At 44.5% G+C, this 20,836-nt stretch overlaps 1 protein-coding gene across 1 annotated transcript; it reads right to left on the bottom strand.

Moving 5' to 3' along the window:
- Positions 1 to 1,803: 1,803 nt before the first annotated feature.
- On the bottom strand, positions 1,804 to 20,160 carry FAM83F (family with sequence similarity 83 member F). Its single transcript, XM_074869444.1, has 5 exons — positions 19,705 to 20,160; positions 15,840 to 16,007; positions 8,279 to 8,400; positions 6,993 to 7,705; positions 1,804 to 2,173 (listed from the first exon to the last, which is right to left on the bottom strand). The coding sequence occupies exons 1-5, from the start codon at positions 20,158 to 20,160 to the stop codon at positions 2,109 to 2,111; spliced, it is 1,524 nt and encodes a 507-aa protein (XP_074725545.1). The 3' UTR covers positions 1,804 to 2,108.
- Positions 20,161 to 20,836: the final 676 nt, after the last annotated feature.

Genomic DNA, 20,836 nt, shown 5'->3' on the forward strand with positions numbered 1-20,836 from the left:
CTGACAGACCCAGCTGTAAAATCACAGCTTTTTCCCAGAAGGCTATATAGAATAGCTATACAGAGTAGCAAGCATTTAACCCACTGAGTGAGCATGAGTATGTTTAACAGAGGGCACAATACCTTTGGTATTTTAGGATCTCAAGACATTCTAGGGGGTAAACTCAGAGTAAAACTGACCTGCTTGCCATTCAAGTTAAATACACTTCCAGGAAAGGCAGTTAATCAATCAATCAATCAATCAATCAGTTGCACTTTATCATCAACTACAGACAGCTGTTTCAGTGTAAAAACCACTACTGCAACCCAGTGCTGAGAATAGTCTTTGGAACACCTTGTTCTGTATTGGGAGTGCAGCAGTTGTCTTTGCTGTCAATCCCTTGTGCAGTGAGTAACTCAAATGGTTTCTCTAAACAAAAAGAAAACTAAACCTCTGTTTTTCTGGCATGTAGGTATGTTAGTTTTCAGGTGTCTACTTAAAATTAGATTTTTCTTAGGTATCACAAGATGGCTTACTTATGACAGCAGAGTATGGAATTTAGATGGCAAGAAAGCAGAGTGAAACATCAGTCTACATACTGAAGAAAAAAACCCAATCTGCTTCTCCACTCTGTTAGTGGGTAGAACTGGAAAAGGGCCAGTGAACACGAGGACAGAGGTGTCAGTCAGGTCCCATGTAATGAACAGCTATGTATACTATGAACCTGCAACTTGGAAAAAGTGATGACTGAGGACATATATGATATAGGTCTGTAAAATCACGAGTGGCAAGGAGACAAGGAATAGGGGTAGTCATCACTACATCTGACAGTGGAAGAATTAGGGTTACTTGACAAATTCTCAAAAAAAACATTAAAACAGCTGGACAACAAGTCTTTTTCATACCACACAATGAACTCGGAGTTCATTGCCATAGAACACTGTGGAGGCCAAAATTAGAAAAGGATTTTTAAAAAGACACTAAGTGCATTCATTAAGGCCAGGTCCAGAAGGAACTGCCAGTTCAGAAAGTCCACAGACTGCTGGAATGGTGTCAGAGAAAGACCTCTGTATACAAGCTTTTTATTTTATGCTTCTGTGATCACCCTCAGAGACAGGATAGCAGATTAGATGGCCTATGGTCTGACTGCATGCAGTGTTTCTTATGGATCAAAGCTCTCAATTTTGGTATGATTAGAGTTTGAAAAGGCTAACTGAAAAAAAAAAAAAAGGAACATTTGAAAAGCTTGTATGCCTCCTCTGCTTCCTCTTTCAACCCTGAAAGATGTGCTCCCTAATCATTCAGTTTCCATGAATGGTAAAGTATTGCTGAATTAGCAACAAACAGGATTTTGTAACAGCCACTGAAGGCTGCATTATTGCTCCCAGATCCTGCCCAGTCCACCTTATAAGGCATTTCTCCTGACCCAGTCTCAACCGCAGGTTAAGTCCCCCTGTATTCCGTTTTTTCTCTTTACTACGCTCTTGCTAAATCATTTTGTTCGACTGCTGTATTTATCACAAGAAACAGTTAAGATACTAATCTGCTGGCCTCTGCTAGCTAAACCCTTCTCCCAGACCACTCATTTCTGTGTGGATAAGTGATAACAGGAATCTACAAGAAGACTCCTTGTGGACAAAGGATTGCTACGCTGTCTGTAAACATCCTTATTTCACCCAGAATTTGCCACTTCAATTGGATTTAGCCTTCCAGCCAGTCAGACCAATACATTTCTGCAGTGCAGCAGAGTAAACAATGCAACACAGTGATTCTGAGTCTGTAGCTAGACAGACTGAAGTAGCAGCACAAGTAAGTCAGAAAATCTGCATTTATCTGGACACAGAGCGAGCTCTGAGACCAGTCATCACAGTCGTTTTTATGTATAAAAATGTGTGCACACAGACATAAGGACTAATACATTCATCACTAACCCTCATTCAAGGGACCAACCATCCAAAGTCTATGCTTCACCCAGTAAATGTGCTTTAACTGGGGGTGCCAGGTGCATCCAGGACCACACAGTGGCTTTACAGACCACTGCGTGAGGACATGGCTGTAGGTTTAAAATCAGTCAAGAGGTTACTGTTCCAGCTTGTTTAGTCTTCAGTTCTCCAGGCAATCCTTCCCAATCAAGATAACACACAGGTAGATTGTTTGGTTTTATCGCTTGTAGTGGAGTTTGGACTTAGGTTACCTGGAATGAAAAGAAGTTGAAGTAATGTTAAGTAAACAAGACCTGGATAAAGTTTGGACTCATGCCTCAATCCTCTCTTGTTATTTACTATACACCTTGTATTAGACCTACATTACTCTCTGCACTCTCTTGTGGTTTTATTTCCTACTACTGTGAAATGAAGAGACAATAAAATAAGAGCAAATTCAGAGTATACAGTGTAGAAAACCACTGGAGAAGTATTTCCAGGCTTTAGCCTGTACCCAGGCCAGCTTCAGTGGTATTCTCGGGTCCCAGTTGGCACCGAAAAACAGTCTGGCCAGGACTTTGGTGGGAGGTTTTTCGAAGAGTGAGGTATGACAAAAAAAGGTCAGGTCATCTCATCCATTTAATCCCCACACACATTCTCAGTAGAGGTTTCTCACATCCCATTTTAAACCTCTCAAGTGCCACCATTTCCTTTGCAAGACAAATCCCACGGCCTCTGGGTCTCTCACTTAAGTAGCACAGTATGCTGTCCCAATTTTTTATCATCTTAGTTTTTTTCATTGCTCACTCTATGGATTTCTTCTGCTCCCAGTATCTGTACTTTTCAATGCTTGCACTGCTGTCTCATCTCCTTCATTACAGCCAGCTGTTGGTCTGGATGCCCTAGCATATTTTTTTCAAGCACTGTACTAATGTGTGTTTGCAGAGGCTTCTGCAAGTAGGGGAGCTCATCTGTACTCTGAGCTCAGCAAGGCTTACATGACTTACAGCCCAGGGCAGTACCTACTGAGAGGGGCTGCCATGTGGCTTGCAGTCACTCTGAACAAGGGCAGACCCCATTCATATATTTGTCCAGAAGAAAAGTATATGTGCATCTCCTAAGCAGTTGGATCCAGTGGCCAGTACAGAGTGAGAACAGGGAGGGAAAACTGCCACAGGTCAAGGTGCTTTGCTGCTGAGAAGTCTCAACCTTGCTAAGATGAGGGAGCTTTCAACCCAAGCACTGCCTCTCAACTGGGCTTCAAGCGAATCATTTTTCATGTCACTCTCTTGCTTGTGGGTATTTGATCAATGTTCTCCTCACCCGCAGGTGATGGGGAAGAGAAGAGCTCTCTCCTCTCCCTCTCCACCTTCTTCCACACTGCAGCTTCTTGATATCCACGTGGGAGGCTGCACTGCAACCTGCCCTCACTTCTGTGGCTGCTCTGTATGCTACTGCCTCCTCCCCACATCTCGCTATGGCATTTCATTCTACCTCCTGTTCCGCCTTTGACCAATTCTGTACATTACTACTAAGATTATCATTACTCTTATCTCCTCACTGCCCCTGTTCCCCTCCCTGTCTGTATCACATTCAAGACCCTCACGATTACTTTCAAAATTGTCTGTGCTCCTCTGCTTAATCTCAACTCCCAACTCCTTTATTCTTCTCACCTTCTACTCTTGTCTTCTGACCTTTTTCTACAGATCCTGCTACAGTTAGAGCAAACACCCTCCTTGTATGTACCCAACAATGTTCCCCTCTAGAAAAGAAGCTAAAAATTCCAGTTTCCACCTGTCCATGATCCCACTTTGGCTGAAAAATACTGGTGATAACTAAGCAGCTATTTTTGTGGTATTGCAGTGCCCAGTGTAAATCCCATTTCTTGTTGCAAGAAGCACCCAAAAGTAAAACACAAAGTCCTGCTATTAAGTATATGTGTTCTGCAGCCAACACTCATGAGGAGTGAAGGCCAATGTATGTCAGGATAGCAGACTCTTCTGAATGAGCCCACTTCTTGCAGGGGAGAAAACAAAACAAAAAGCCAGCACCTTCCAAAGGCACACAGCTTTCAAACCCTTACAGTATCTCCCAGAAACTGCACACAGATGTCAGTGTCTTTGCTGATCACAGTCTGCCCAGCAGCATCTCAAAATTAACAAGATTCTGGTCAGGTTCAGAGATGCTGCTGTTGTGTTCCTAAGCAGGCAACAGTGAAATTCAAGAGTTGTGTTGATTTGATGATGTGGTTTTAGAAAGCCTCGTAAGACAAAGTACAGTCTCCGTGCAATGTGCTAGGACAACGCCTCCGGATGTTAATTCAGACACTTAGTTTGGGAAGTTACTATTTGTAGCCCTTGTATTTTCCAGACTCCCAATTCTGACTTGCAGGTATCTCTTTTCTACCATGTAAATACTGAGCCAGATTTTTAGACTCTGTCACAGAACGCACTTTCATCACTTCCCTTCCCAGTTCAGATTCTCTTCATCACCATCTGCTCTTACAAGACTGAACCTGACCTTTAGCCTGCTTGAATAATGTCTTTCAATTACTCTGCGAGCTTCTTGGGGTGTAGATCTGGTCTCTTTATGCATTTGCAAGGTGGGATGTGTCTCTGTGGTACTACAGAATTAATAGTGACTTTGGAGGATGTGTGCATAGGCAGGCCCACAGGGCTTAAGTGTGCTGTTTAATCTTTACAAAAGGTAAGGGCAGCTATTTGAAACTGTGAAGCTCTGAATAATTGCATCCTAACCTGACTGCATATCAAGCACTTTCTCCCTCCTTCATTTCCACTTCTTACCTCTCTTCTGTCACCCAGAGTATCACAGCATCAGTTTTTACTAGACATGCTTAAAGACAAACTTCTAAAACAAAGTCAGTCCTATAGTTACCCAAGAACAAAGTACCTCCTATTTTTATCTTGAAGCTGAAACTCTATTCCATGCTCATGTTCAAGAATTTTTTATTAAATCCTAATGAAGCACGTGGTACTGATCAAGTAGCTGCAGGATCTTCTGGATAACTAATCTTTTTTCTCTTTCTCATAAGTCTCCATCTTCCTAAAGTGCCTTCTACCATCTCTGTTTACATGTCACTTTGGGACCATTAGACTAGAGAAGCCTTCTCTCAAGAACAGTGATTCAATTCAAAAGCATCACACAAGCATTGATCGTCCTCCAGCCTTTCATAACACCAGATGACCTAAGTCTACTCACATCATACTTCAAAAGCTGTGGAGTCTCCCATTGCCACCATGAACAGGCATTCTCAATTTCCATAAAACAAAACAGTACTTGCATGGACTCCTTGGAAAGACTTATCAGGTCAGGAAGAGCACAGCAGGAAGGCTGGTGTGCTGGACCTCTGCGCCTTCCTTGCACCTGTTCTCAATTCTTCCTTCCCCTTTGTTGAAAGAGGTGGCAGCCCTCAGGAAGTAGCAGCGGCAATAAATAAAACCTGAACATAATAGCATGATAGTGTCTTTGTGGAAACAGTCCAGACCAAGCATCAGACTGTCTGGCACAGATCCACAGTGTTAAAAGGAATAGGGACATCCCTGCTGCCCTGACTCTGCAATGCCCCAGAAGAGCACAGCGCCCCACTGTTCAACTAGACATCAATCTCTTTCATGCCTTAATCTGAGCCTAATTTCATCATGACATTGCGGGTATGGTGAGCTATCTGCTTTAAAAGAGCTAACAGTGAGAAACGTAGGGAATCTCTGATATCGTAAAGTGCTGACATATCAGAGATTACACAGTTCTGTACTTCTGTCACTAGAGGGTAGTGCAGGCCCTCAGGTCCATTCCTCCGAAATGCCCATAAATCTCCCTCTAGGTCTTCACCGATTTTGGTTTTCCTGGCTCTGTGAGGAATGGGGCCCAGCAGCACATACAGTCTGTGCTCAAGACATAAAGAGAATTGGAGAGAGGACCTCTTTAGACCAGGGTTTACTTCTGCCTCCCCAAATGCCAAACGCATGTCCTAAAATAGGTCAACTATCGTCTTAAATAAACTATCCATGCCTTCTTATAGTTCCTCTCTCTGTGTTCATTTGCATTTTTGAGTCTGTCCTTCATTCAGCCAGAAATATTTCTAAGAACCTGATAACCTTCCCAATACCTTGCTTTTCTTTTCGGTCTCAGGAGAATGTCTTTCCATTTCACATGACCTGCATTTTGCATTCATCAGAACACAGAATGGTCTCTGGTCAGACAAGTTGAGGAGGAATTTTCTCCCTGGAACTAGTTTATTTTCCTGCTGGCGCAGGACATATTGACACCCAGCACAGCTCACTGAGAAAGGAAGGCAACCAGGCTAAATAGTCCATAGGTTTACTTCAGTCTGACAAAACATCTAAAACATTGCGAAGTTAGCTATGAACTCATAAACTGGAAGAAATCTTTATCATTTATGTCTTCAACTGGATGAAGCCTTGGAAGGACTTAGTGAAAATATTAATCATGCGATAGCAAAGAAAGAAAAGTTGAGATCTAGTACTTCTCCATAGCTTCTATTTTTGGGACCTTCTCCCCCATTTTGGAAGGTGATGAGCAAATTAAAAAGACTTCCACCCTTTCCTCCATTCCTTGCCCCCTCACCTCAACAGAAACACATTTTCCTCTCTCCTCCACCAGTAACTTGTCACAGTACACACACCCAACTAAACCTGAATGAGGAAAGGAAGGGTTACACTGAAAATCTGTCTGCACCCTGCTAGCCACTACAATAGTGAACATACTGCTGCTGTTCATTAGGGCAGCGCACTTCATGAACTGTACACTCAACCTGTTTTACACAAGGAGACATTCACCTTTCTCTCCCTTTGTTCCATACCCACTTGCTGAGAAGTATGAGAAAATATTTACATGAGAAGTACCAACTTTACAAGACTGCCATTAAACTGCCTTCAAATTAAGTTGCTTGTATCATTTGATACAACTTCTACTCTTCTTTGATCCCACTCATTTTAATATAAAGTAAATAACAGCATCTACTCACCAATGCCTATGAATAAGTTTGCACCAATCAGCCAAACTCAGAATAAGGGACACAGAAGCAGAATATGCTGGTAGAAGAGGTTTTACCTGAGATGCCTCCAGTGCTCCGAACACTGCCATGGCCAATGCTGAGTCGCTCATATTCCAGTTTCATGTTCCCAAGGTCTTCTCCTGAATGTCCTTCACTGGCAAAAGAATTAGCCTCAATGCTTGAGCCTGGAGACCGTTTGGCCTTGCGACTGAAAAGCCCACTGCCAAACCGTTTTCCTTGCTTTGAATTGGCCTGTGCGTCTTCTTTCTTCACATCACGAATAGACTCTCTGGATTTGGATTTATTTTTCAAGTCCATGTGGAGCCGGGAGAACAGTTTCTGAGGGCTCCGATTCAGTTTGTTCAAGTTCTCCAGTGGTGGATCAATTTCTGGGAACTCTTGCTCCAATGTGACTAAGTCATTCAGAAACTGATTTAACCGTTTCTTTGACTCACTTGTTTCCTCCTTTTCCATGTTCCCCTGATTATCCTGCCTGTGTCGTGAAGCCCAGAGCATCATATCACCACGGGTTGCCCCTGCCACTAAACCATACTTGGGGTTAATGAACTTCCGAGCCACGGTGGAGGAATGAAGGCCTGACTTCCCGGTTCCAAGAAGGGATGGGTTAGCAATACCCAGTTCCTTGTAGAAATTAACTTCCTCTGAGATGGCATAGAGCTCACGAAACTCAATGTCAAACATCTCCACGTGCTGTCCTGTCAAGACTAGCAGGATGTTTCTGTCAATGTGGGATGAACTCCATGTGAAGCTAAAAGTAGGAAACAGAACCAACATTAGATTTTTGGGTGCATACGTGACCCAGCCCACCTAACAATTTCTAAAACACTGCATGGGAATATGTAGCATTGTGCCATTTGCCTGTATGTCCTTGCCAAGATGGGTCACAATAGACACATGAAGCTCTTTATTATTGTTCTTCATTAGGCATGCAGACCAGATCTGAAAGAAAAGGCCCTAAAACTCTGACGGACAGTTTACCCTTTTAAAAAATGCAACACTGCATCAACAGGAGGAGTGTCCAGACTGAAAACCTCACTGAAGAGAACTAAGCATGGTGGTCCTGGCAGACCACCACCTGATGCAGTGTGGAACTATCTCCAGCCCTCTGAAATGGTCCACCAGCATGAGCATGTTCTGTTCTCTCAGAAGCACCTTGTGCTCTATGCCACCTTCTCTGTTGTCCCACCCCAATTTCTACAGATGCCACACAGATTACAGAGGCTGGGATAAGGGAATGACATGGGAAGAAGACTCTCAAGCAGAGCCACAAGCCATTCTTTACACAAAGAATGTAGCTTTGCCTTAAGCAAGAGTGACCCACCTGTATGATCCAGTGGCCACCTTTTCACCATCCACCATCAGGAATCGGGATGCCAATGTGCCTCTGATCTTCCCTGCTGGCATGTAGAACCCAACTCCTGTCACGGAACGTATGCGGATATTCTAACAGGGAGGTGAAAAGACAAAATGTCACAATAAATAGGGCAGAGAATTAGATAATTGTCAGCTCCAAGTCTTAACATGTCACTCACATTATCTCACTACTTCTGGGACTACAGCTCATTTTGTATCAGCCACCAGAAATCAGAAGTGCTGTAAGACCTGTTGTCATCCCCTGTCTATGCAAGTCACTCTTCTCCATCAATTTATAGCCCTGTCCAATGGGTCAGCATCTTTGTAACCCTGCCTGCTGTCTTCAGCTATTCATCTTAGCCCACTGGCAAGACAATGCTTTCAAAATCAAATAATCCTCCACCTCCAGTCCTGTGCTGTAGCTTAGAAGGCCCAGCCCAGTTCAGAGGAATGAATCAGCAGAAGCTCTGAGTCACATCTGCACTCTCTAAATTCTGATCCCTATTCCACGGCAATCCTGAGCTCTTCTCCAGATTACGTTAGCAGGATCACAAAACCAAGGAACTTTGCAACACCTGTGCAGTGCAAAGGACACAGTTACTTGGAGGGTAATGTATGAGACAGGTCTCTATTAGGTTCTTTTTGTGCTTTGTCCTGATTCCCAGCAACACATGGCTTGACAAAACTGGGCAAATTAGAAGACTGGACAATTTAACTATTACAGAAGAGAGGAGGAAACAATTCTTTTGCTCAAAAGATAGATGTTTCCTGTCAGTTATAACAAAAGGAGAATCCTAACGTTTATAATTTTGCTCAGAACCCCAAATAGTGACAGTGTCCACCCAGACTCCTCACTGTTCAATGGAGAGTGAAAAAAACACAGAACTTTTTTTGAACAAAAGGAGTAGTGTCTCTACTGATGTCCTCAATAGGTCAGCAAAGAATCTGAAGAAGAGGAAGAAAAAACTTTTCATGAAATCAATGGAAGTAGTTAGAAAAAGATAATACCTCTCCTCAAACCTCCCTTCGCACACCCTTTGGCCATCAAACCTACAAGTAATAAAACAAAGCACTACTAGGCACAGAGAAAACACCGATTTAAGGTTACATGATTTTCAACAACAGATGTGTGCCTACAGTTACTATAAGAACATACCTGCACATTGGACTGAGTGTTATTCTGCTCAGGGGTCCTGGCTGCATGACTATTGCCAAACTAACATGAAACACTACCACCCCCAAAACCCAAAAGCATTGACTGTCAGTATAAGTTTAGAGCAAATTATCTTGTTGCTCTGACACACAAATTTAGACCATTTTCTTCATTCCACCATCTGTTTCCGTAAGAATTCTTTAACAATGAAAAGCTAAAAGGTATTGTGAACTGGAGTAATAAATCCAGGGTTGGGAGTCAGACAATCCCAAGTATAATCACGGTTCTGACACTATTCCCTGTGATGGTCTGGGAAAGACAATCCACCTTTGCCTCATTCTTCCCCCATCTGCAGAGCAGGAGAATCATGAGGATTTGGCTAATGCTAGTACAGCCTCGGATCCCAAAGACCTAAGTCCTATTATTATAAACTTCACTGACGGCTTAAATATTGTTAGGCTATAGAAATCAGCATGCAGGAATGAGTGATTATAAGAATGCAGTTTTACTTCAAAGAACATTTTTCTGAATATAACTCCTACCTTTTGAATCTGGTCTTATTTCCCCCACTAAAATCCAGCAGTGGCAGTACAAATTCTGACTAACAGTAACTGATGATACTACTATTTTGCACTCATCTATTGCTTGATCTGTCTGGAGTCCTGTGTGGGCATTAGCTAATTAAAACTCCCAACACTGCTGAAAGTATTATTACCCTGTTTTAAAGATGAGGAGCCTGAAAGAGAAAAAGATGAAGTGACTTGCCCAAGGCCTAGCAGTGAGTCATATGTGTGGGATGCTGCATGCAGGTTGGCTAGAGCACAGGAGAAAGGGTGCCCTTTCCCGTATTTAGAATAACATTTCTAGTTGGCTGGCTTATCACCTGAAATAATATTTTTCCCTCGCTGAGTAAAGTTGGATGTGGGATTTGCCAAATCACGGAGTATTGACTGCAAGTGATAAGAAGGAGCTCCATTCTTCAAATCAGTCAACAGCTCTGACATGTCATGTACCTTTGTGAATCAAGAAGTATCAGCCTGTGTGAGCAGAAAGTTTCTTAGCATGTAACATGTGTGGATTTTATTGTGTTTGTATGTTATATCACCTTCTTTTGGTGGAAAGAAAGCACATTTTAACTTCTGCAGTAACTGAGTTACACATAACACTTAGAAAGGCACAGAGAGGGTAGAACCAAACAGCTGAACACATAAACCTCCTTGAACAAAGTAGGCACAGGAGTGCATAAATACATCTTGAAATGCAGAAAACAAGCACAAAGTCATATAAACATCGAGTCACTTAACAGGTTATTTGTATAATGTTTTCTGCCTTGAAGGATCTTGGAGCATTTATAGACTGATATATCAAGCTGTACAGAGGAGGAACAAGCCTGGGTTCATGTACTGAAGACTACACAACAACAAAAGAGGAAAAACAAATATAAACGATATGAGATTTGGGGGGGGGCACTAGTGTTACAGTACTAACAAATACTTTGGGTAGAGGACCAGTTAGTTCACCAGATAGAAGTGCCCCCTCCAGATCTGTATTCTTGCAGAAGCCTGCTTAGGGTTTGTCAGATCCTGGCGTATGGAAGCTGCAGCCTGCATTAAATTTCTGCATTTCCTTTATACAGGCTTGCACCACTCCTCATCACAAGCAGTGACTAACGTCTCCCTGGCAGCAAGTTAATATGGACTGGTAACAGTCAAGCCTGACAAAGCATCCTAATACAAACAGTGAAGGAATAAGTCTTTCCTGCTTTATTGTTACACGCTTTTAAACCTCACCCTGAACCCACAGAAAGTTAAATTAGACCCAGTTTAGGAAGTCAGTAATAGGCTGTGTTATGACTGACACTTAGTTGTCACTTGACAGACCTGGGCAGTAGTGCTTATAAGCTGGGGTTGAGTAGGGGGGAAACACAAGACAGAGCCAAAAGGGAAGCGTTTGTAAGTACATCCACCAGGGAATCCTGTGTGCACCTTCCCTCAGAGCAACTGCTGATATATATGTTGCAAAGCAAGCAGGGATCTTTATTTCAAGTTGGGATGGATGGCATGAATGACCTCTATAAACTAACAGATGTAAAACAGATTAAGGGGAGGCAACAGACAAAAGCAGTAGCAGATAGATGACAGTGACTCAACAGTCCCTTATACTGACTGCGTTTTTCAAAATGTGGAGATCCCCTTTCTGCTGTCCCTGGAAACATCAGATCCCTTCAGTCAACAGAATCTGCTGGGGTAGCTCCTGTCCTTTGTTTTTTTGTACTACTGCTTCACCTGAGCACAGGGCTGAGGGGGAGGCCCCAGATGCCCGTTATTTCCCACTCTAAAATCCTAGATGGAGGTACCGTAGAAGGGGGAAAGAGGAAGAGAGACATGGGATTCATGTGGACAGGACCACAGTAACAACAGTAAAGGAATTTTTCTTATTCATGGTCTGCAAGATTCTCATTTCTGGTGATCAGACCTCCAGGTCAGAGGGATGGGTGATAGGTGCTCATCTTACACAGTGACACAACAGCAGCCACCATGTAATGCTGGGAAATACTGTGGAATTAACCTATGCGTTTGCCATGAACAGTTCTGGAAAAGGCATGCTTGTTGACAAAACAGTAAAACTTGCAGGTATTCAAATAGAATAGGATGGAATGCAGCTAGCTGGACCTGGCCTGATAAAGTCATTATTGGGTATTGCTTATCTGGGTCTTTGCAAAGAGAGAGCCTTGTGAGCCCCCATTTTCAAAAGGTCGTGAGCAGCCTAGTAGAATTCTCTAACAGATAATTAAAAAATCAACAGCACCGCATCACATTACATTCAGCTTCTCCCTCACTTGAGTTAGGAGTCAATGAGGAAAGACATGAAATACTGAAATGAAATCCCTAAAATTTCTTAGGCAGAAACTTTTAAGAATTCCTAGAGTGAGGGAAGGAACTCCTTACACGTTGGGAAAATCAATGCAAAAATTAACATGAAGATGAACTTCCTCCAGATAACTCATTCCCTGGGCTTGCTTGGAGCTCTAGGTGAACTCCCTGGTTTTGAGCAGGAGTGTCTGTTACTGGGGTCTTGGTCAGCAGAAGTATGGGGAGAAAGAGAACTCATCTAAAAACTGATGAGGACACTCACCCTCAGGTGAACAAAAAGAGGCCTCTTTGTGGGGCTCTGAATTTTTTATCTATAGAGAACTTCGATTCATTGTGATCTCCAAAGAACAGTCTTGTGTCAAACCTTAACAGAAGTCTGGCAAACCATGTCCTATAGGCTCAGGAAGCCATATGACTCATACACACAAGACACACTCTTACTAACATCCCAGGATGAATGTGACAATGCTTGAATTTAAATGCATTTCTAATGATCTCTGGCCTTCAGACAAAAATTGAGGTTTTCTCATTTCATGCTTGGAGTCAGTAAATAACTTTTTGTCTTTGCAGAGTGAGGTACTGTCTTCCTACAGCAATTTCCCTCCTGTGAGACTATCAGCAGATCATGATACCTTGTCACCTTGTCACAAAATGATAAAATAGCCAGGAATTTTGTGAAAATGCCCAGCACTGTATGTAGAAAAAGGGCAAAATCCAGTGTTAACAGTAGATCTTCCTGTATTAGGACCAATGAAGTATTCACTCTGCATTGGATAAACAGGGCAACGGAAACAAAAGGGCAGGAATCACAGAACCAGAGCATCTGGTGATGACAGAAGACAGAATAAGCATCCTGACCCTGCAGCAATGACAGCCCATGGTAGTGTGTCATCTCTCTCTCTCCTTTCCTGGGATCAGAACTTGCCTCTAAAGCTTAAAGTTACACCCCACATTGCTGCAACTTTCTGAGAAAAAGCTATCCTGTAAATCTTGCACAAGCATTCCAAAGGAAAGGTGGGAAGAAGGGCAGGAAGGAAGAGGATGCAGTTCCTTTGCTGACAAACTGTGGCCCACTGGTGAACATTTTTTAGAAGAAAGCAAAATGGTACACAAAAAGACAGTGTAAGGAGAGCATGTTTTCCCTGCTGCTGAAAATCTGTAAAAGAAACCCAGACATCAAAGCAGATGTCAGGAGAAAGATGTCATAAATAAGAAATGGATGAACAATAAACTGCACTAATTCCTCCTTCTTCCTCAGCAATTCCAGCATCCTCTGTGATCAAGCAATGCAGGACAAAATGGTTCTGCCTGAACAAGACCAGAGGCCCAGCTTGCTTTCTTGCTTTAAATTTGGGTCTTCAACACCAAAAGTTCAAAACAATCCGCAACACATTACATCAATGAGGTGGGGGTGGGGGGAGTCCACAAGGGGAAGCCTTAACCTTGTTTGAGATTCCTTGGGTATCTAAAGTCTGGTGTCAGGGGAATCACTATATGATGATTTCTGCCATGCATCCAAGGCAGCCTTGTGCAGGATACTAAGAGCCATCTTCCTTGAAAGGCAAATGACCTGCTTCCCCTTACAGGAAGACTCTTCCCAGTCCTTCCAGAGTACCACAGACAGGAATAAACTGCATTGACCTTAATGGGATTAACTAAAGCATAAGCCATACTGGAAAAGGAATACAACAGCCTTAAGGGGAATTTAAGATACAGTATGAGATGGCTGGGAAAAGAGGGGGAAAATTTGAAGGACAGCACTCTGTGGGCTGAAGCTCTGCAGAATAGTGAACAACTACGTCAAAGAAGGATGTTAAAAAGTTCTTCTCAGTGGACCTCCTTCAGCTCATCTTGTGTTTGGACTTTTTTTAGCTGAAGGAGTCTAATGAAAAACATCACAAGGACTGCTGTGAGAAAAGGGAAGCACAAAAGGGACACAGAAGAGTTTTCTTCTGCTTTTGATAGCATCAGTTCAAACTCTGCCTCTTTGTAAAGGGTAACGCAACTAGGCTGCTGCAGGACCTAGTCACTGCTGCAGCATGTCACTGTGATGATTGATTTTGGGATGTGAAGCATGTATAGATACCTATGGAGAAAGAGGTAAGAGAAGAGCAGGAGGGGACCGCTTACTGCTTAAAGATGCAGAAGGCAGACAAAAAGGAACTCACCTCTCCAATAGCATTGCAGCTTTTTCTAAAATGCCAGGGCATCTTTTCATTTACTCTATCCAGAAGTTAAAATATGCAGTACTGAAGGCATCATTCCTGCACATGGTGACATGGTGAGAAAAGTACTGGGAAGCAGATACCGGAGCAAATGGAACTACTGCTGTGATTTCAGAGTTTTGTACAAAAAAGACTTAAGCCTAGGCCATAGAATACTCCTGAGGCTTGAAACAGGTCTTGCTTTCAAAGACACCAGAGGAAAGAAACTTCCATCTCTGTTTTGGAGAAAGATGAGAAAGCTGCTCAGCTGGATGTCTTTTTTGATGAAGTCCAGAAACTCTGAGCAGAGTGGTAGTTCACAGGAGCACTGTTCAGATATAGGCAAGTCATTTTCATCCAGATTTAAGATGGTTCTCCTAAAACGGTTAATATGAGCCTCTATAACCTTCCGAGCTTTTTGAGTTTTGGTTGTGGTTTTTTTTTTGAACTACTGAGTGTTTATGGAAGATCTGCCCTTCCTCCAGGCAAAAAGGCACCTTTTTTTTTTTTTTCCCCCACTGCTCAGAAGAACAGTTGGATCACAAGAGGGGCGAGTCTGGCATCCCATAGGTTGTTTCCAACCTAGCAACTTTTTCAGTATTCGGAACAAGTCTGTAGTAGTGACAGTGACTAAAAAACATGAAAAAAGCAAGGAATACAATACTAACTATAAACACACAAAGGATTTCAGTCTGTATGTAATGGAATGAGATCTCATTGAGGCTGCTTCTGCCAGCCAAGCCAGGCCAACTGCTCTGCTGTGTGGCATGTGCTATATGAAGGCATACTCTGATACCGAACAGGGGAGCAGCTATGCTCCTCAATCCCTTATGTTCTCAGGCAATGGAGGACTACAAGCTCATTCACTCCCAGATGATCACTGATGGATAGGAAGGTCTTGATTTCACAAAGTGTATGTGTTCTATAACTGGTATCCATGCAGACAACAACTCAAAGAGCTACTCTGGACTCTAGTTTGAATCCTTGCATAGGAGACCCACAGGAATTTCCTCAGTTTTCTTCCCAAACAGGAATTTTTAGGTTACAAGAGCCAAGAAACTATGCAGACACCTGTCTCAGGTAAGGCAAAAAATCCCAATCTTTCCTTTCTTTTTCCTTCTGTATTAGCAAGCTGTTCTCTTATCCCTCCATGTTCCATGAACCCTTGCCTAAGTGCTGTGATGTGACTTGTAGGGTGGAAGAGACGCGTTTGCCTGTCCAAGTGAGTTCCAAGATTCATTACAACTGAAAAAGGTCACTGACCTGCAGGAGATCATGGTTCAGTATTGAATATCTTACCCGGATCTGCAAGTCACTGAGGTCAAGGCATCTGCACATTTCCAGGAAGAGCTTCACACCCTCCTCATCTAGGATTATATAGACTGGGATCCAACGCTTATATGCTGCATCAACAATATCGCGGAAGATGTCCCGGTCTGTAAATACATCCATGACCACTGCAATAATCTGGAAGTAAGAAAACAGTAGACAGACAACTAAATAAAATACCAGAAACTGAAAGGAAGTCTCATCACACTGGTGCAAAATAAAGGAGACCACTGATACCAGAATATGGAAGAGGAGGATATGGGGGAGATAAATGTACAGGGATGTACATGCCCAAGTACTAACAATAATCTCGTAATTTTCTGCTGCACTTTGGAAGGAACTTAATATAATGTCTTTAAGAGTTCTCCTTCTTCTAGGGGAAGATGGCTTATTTCAGCAGCCTGAGGAATGCCAAAGCAAAACACATAATTTTTCCTCTGTATTGTGAAACTTTTGTTGCCTCTGTAAGGATCCACTTAAACAAAGAAGAACACTGAAAATAGATTGAAAAAGAAGAGTGGAAAACACAGCTCTAACACTTAATCAGAAGGTGAGTAATGGAAGAGAATGAATGTGCAGAGGAATCAGGGTCTGAATCCTCAGCCGCGGTACACAGGGCAGACAAGAATTTTACTTCCCTTTTTTCCAAATTCCCTTTAAGAAGTCTGCTCTCAGGGCTGACTTTCTAAGGAATGTCTTATGGAGCTCAAACATAAACACCTCATATTTGTCAGGAAGGGACTGGAATGTGTGTTCAAGATTTGGAGGCAAAATGATCACTGCCTCTCTTCACATGTACATTTTTTTCTGGTATAAAACTAATCCCTCTTTCCAGGCATAGATTTTACATAAAACCAAAAGGTTGCACTGACGTGACAGACAAGCCTGAACATTCACAGGATGAGTAACAACAAAACCAAGAAGGTTATGGGCAACTTTAATGCTGACCTTACATGTTTTGTCTTTCTCTCCCTTTCTGCATCTTTCACACCATTAGAAATATCAATTCTTTTCTGCCTGAAAGAGTTATTCTGCCCAACATCTGAAAGGTTATGAATGAAGGAAACTAAACTACTGTTTTCCTAGTCCCACTGGGAAGCATCAATTTGCATCTCATGCTCATCGTATGCTGGGAATAGAATTGCCTAAATTTTAACTTCCCAGGCACTGGGGTCACAGTGATGAGCCAAGCTGTGCTGGGGATGGCACATACAGGTGCGAATGGAGCTGAAGACTGGATTGAACAGTAGGATCTTCTTGAAGTTTGGAAGAGGTGCAGCTCAGGTTGCAGGAGCTGCCTATTGAAGAGGGAATAATTCTCACAAGAGACCTCTTTGCTTTGACAAATGCCCTTGAACAAATTGCTTTTGGGAAAGCGATGCCATAGTAAATGTCCCCTACTGTGTTTGCTGAGTATCTGCTTGTATGGCCAATAACAACCAACACATCTGCTCCGTCAGGCTCCTTCTGTCAACAGTGCTTACACAGGCTTTTCTTTGTTAGAAAAAGAAAAAAAGAGCTGACGTTGTGGTTATGCTTATCATTAGCATGTAGGTTTGTGATACATGTGAACTATGGTGGAGCTACATGATACTAATAGTAAGTCCCTCAATAACTTCTGCTAGGCAGAACTGGATTTCAGGTCCTGCCTTGGTTCTTACTTCCCAGCACGAAGCAGCAAGATTCAGGGAATGTTACCAGAATCTCTGAAAATTAAAATACAGTGAACTTGTGCCACTTTATTCCCAAACAACTTAATATACAGACAAATTATAATTAAAGGCATGAAGAGTTCATGCATTAATTCAGGCCTGTTAGGCTCCCTCTCCCCTCCACACATTGTGGCACAGATGTACTTATTTAGGAGCGAGAATGCCAGGTAATATTCATTTGAAGTAAGAGCATCCACATAGGGAATTGATCAATAATAGATAGCAGAAGCGTGAATTTGTTTTCCCTCCGTCCCTTCCATTTGCAATGACTCCAATGACTGCAGAAATTACACCACGTCCTGGACAAACCATTAATTGCTAGTACTGGCTTTGCAATATGAAGGGGTGGTTCCCTCCAGGCTTTGGGGCCTTGGGTCAGTTCAGGCTTCCTTGCAAGACTGTGGACTAAACCCATGAAAACTGCAGATGTGTATGAAAAACAGATGAGCTGCCTTGCAGATGGCACTTCCAAGCCAGCAGTGGGCAACCCCAGTTGTTATGTTAGTCTTCTCAAACCCCTGCCACAGCTGGCAATCTGTCAGGATCACCTAGGAGAGTTCCCAAATACAGCAAGTCAGAGCATGAGAGCCTACCCCTGCAAGAGGTTTTCCCCATTCCTCTACCTATCCTGTGGATAATAAACTTATCTATAGGGCTCATAGGTGTGCCTAACTCTTCATAGGTATTTGAAGATTGGCAAGCATTAACTTGCCAATCTCATTGCAGCAAGGTAGCTTCATTAACATAGGTTTGTAAAACACTGACGATAAGCCACCCACAGATATGTGCCACATATTACTAGTATCTGTTTAGACCCTCCTCAAAAAAACCAAGACCAGCAAAACCCCACTCTCATCTGCTGAAGGAAAAGCTGCCATCTGGAGACTTTTTTTGCCAGGCCCAGCTCACCTGAACACAACAGGCATAGTTATCTATGAAAAGGACCATTAAACACTCAAATGGCTGTTAAACACGAAACCACCTTTGGGCTGGGAGAGCACAGTTCATCCAGTCAGTGAAAAAATAAAAATCTACAAAGGAATTAATTACTTTTAGGTGCCAGGCACAGCTATCAAAAAGAGCAAAGTTTCCCAGTCCTTGCACAGTCTGTAGAGGCATTTGTAGCAGCGCAAAGAGGATGTGAAGTCGCACTAAATCAGAGTAGAAGGATTTTACAGCTTCTGGCTCTTCTATACGACTGATCACACCAGTTGCTGAACAGGATTACGGGGTGTGCAAGTATTTCTGCAAGCAGGGAGCTGAGGAGATCACCTACTGGAAAGTTTTCTGTGTTTCCCAGCAGATTTGGTTTTAACAAGTCTGTAAAAGTCGTGGGTATAGTGTGTGCTGGGGTGGGGGAGCAGGTGAAGGAGGAAATAACTGCTGAATTACAAAGCAGAAAAAACATAAAGCCCCAGGGGTGATGTCAGCTCTGAAGGGGATCTTTTCCTGGGTGGTCTTCCCTGGAAGCTTCACCCACACCTAGAAAAAACCTCATCATTGCCCCCACCTATTCAACACAAGCTCTTGTAGCATCACGGCTGATTTTCTCGCCATCGGTGGCCTGTCACCACTAACAGCCCTTTCCAGCAAAGATAAATAGGAGACGCAGCCACGTATTGTCTGGACTCTGGCTCTTGCAGTCCAGGCTGGATGGTGTTGAGACCACAAAAAATAAACCCAAAATATGCCACCCCCTAAACAAACGCATTGCCCTGTGTTTAACTAGGGATACCTGCACGTACAGGAGGTGTGGCTGTAAGAGCATCATGGCCTGCCTTCCCTTGAGCCAGGGAATCAGACTGGGACAGGACAAAATGAACTAGGTAAAAAATCCCAATTTGAAGGGGGGTGTGCAGGGGTCTAACCCTATCCTGGGCATCAGCTTTGGCAAACCGTAACGTGACTGGCAACAAACCACAGGGAAAGCCCTGCCTGGTGGCCGCCGACCAGCTGGAGGCCAACGCGCTCCTCCCGCTTTGGAGTGGGCCAGCAAGGACGGCCCATCCAGGGTGGGCCTTCGCTTCCCTTCCACCCCATGCGCCCCCAGCCCAGGTGTGAAGGCGGGCAGGGGCGGCCCATCGAGGGCACCCGCTTCGTGCACCGGCCGGGCCAGGCCCTACCTTCTGTGCCTGCTGGATCATCTCCCGCACCACCTCCTTCAGGTGGGGTGCGCCCTCCTCCTTGCGGGGGTGCGTGAAGAGGGCCACTCGGCTGATGCCCCGGTAGAAGGTCTTGTCGGTCCAGCCCAAGTCCAACGGGGGCACCTCTGTGTCTGAGCACTCGGGCCAGTAGGCCAGCGAGAGGGTCTCGCCGCCGGGCCCCCGCGCCACCTTGCCGCCCTCCCGGGGGTCGTCGTATCCCCGCCAGCCGCCCCGCAGGGCCTGCAGCTCTCGGCTGGAGAGAAAGTCGCGGAGCTGCTCTTTCCTCAGCGCCTCCCGATAGGCCGCCTCGCCCCGGGTCACCAGCGCCTCCACGGCTCGGCGCTGCTCCTCGCTGTAGTAGAAGCGGGCCTGGGCCTCCGTCACCTTCTCGTTGACGTGCGACTCGTCCAGCAGGAGCACCTGGGACTCCGCCATGCTGCCGTCACCCGCAGCGCCGGCCGGCCGGGAGGCTGCGGAAGGAGGGAAAGGCAGAGCCGGGACCGCCTCACCTGGCCTGCCCGAGCCCGCCCCGACGGGTGGAGCGGCCGCGCCGCCCTGCGCCGGCCCCTCACGTTCCCCTGGCTCCCTGGGGACGCGGCTGTCCCCTCTGTCCTACCCCTCTCCCAGAACCGTGCGTGGCCCCGGCCCCTGGGGGTGTACAGGGCTGACCTAGAGGCCTGACCACAGTGCTTGGTGGAGAACCAGGCCTGGGCTGCGGGTGTATTTTGGGGTGCAAACGCAAAACTCTATTCAAGAGGGGTTTTCCCCCTCTTCCAGACGTGGCAGCCACCTGAGGGGTGCTCATGGGGAAAGAGGGGACATGAGTGGGGCCAGGGACGTGGGCAGAGCACCATGGTGGCTGCAAGCCGTGATCTGTCGGCTGCAGCTGGCTGCTCGCTGGCCCTCTCCAAATCCTCTTGCAGAGCCGCAGTAGCAGCTCAGCAACTCCCCAAAACAGGAGGTGGGTACCGTGTTTACAGATGGGAGGATGACAGAGCGATTTGCCCGAGGCCACCCAGCAGGCTGGTGTCAGAGCTGGGAATAAAACAGCCCTGCTCCCAGTCTCTGGCTGAGAGCATGAATAAATACCCCAGCTCGACACACGTGTCCC

Source organism: Strix uralensis, chromosome 5 (assembly GCF_047716275.1).
Source record: "Strix uralensis isolate ZFMK-TIS-50842 chromosome 5, bStrUra1, whole genome shotgun sequence".
Lineage (NCBI taxonomy): Eukaryota > Metazoa > Chordata > Aves > Strigiformes > Strigidae > Strix > Strix uralensis.

Excerpts from the sequence above, each read along its gene's own strand:
- FAM83F (XM_074869444.1), bottom strand. The coding sequence starts at position 20,160 with ATGGCGGAGTCCCAGGTGCTCCTGCTGGACGAGTCGCACGTCAACGAG. Across the intron at positions 8,401-15,839 it reads TCAGTGACTTGCAGATCCGG|AATATCCGCATACGTTCCGT; the intron begins GTAAGATATTCA and ends CCTCCCTGTTAG. Across the intron at positions 7,706-8,278 it reads GTGGCCACTGGATCATACAG|CTTCACATGGAGTTCATCCC; the intron begins GTGGGTCACTCT and ends TCCTACTTTTAG.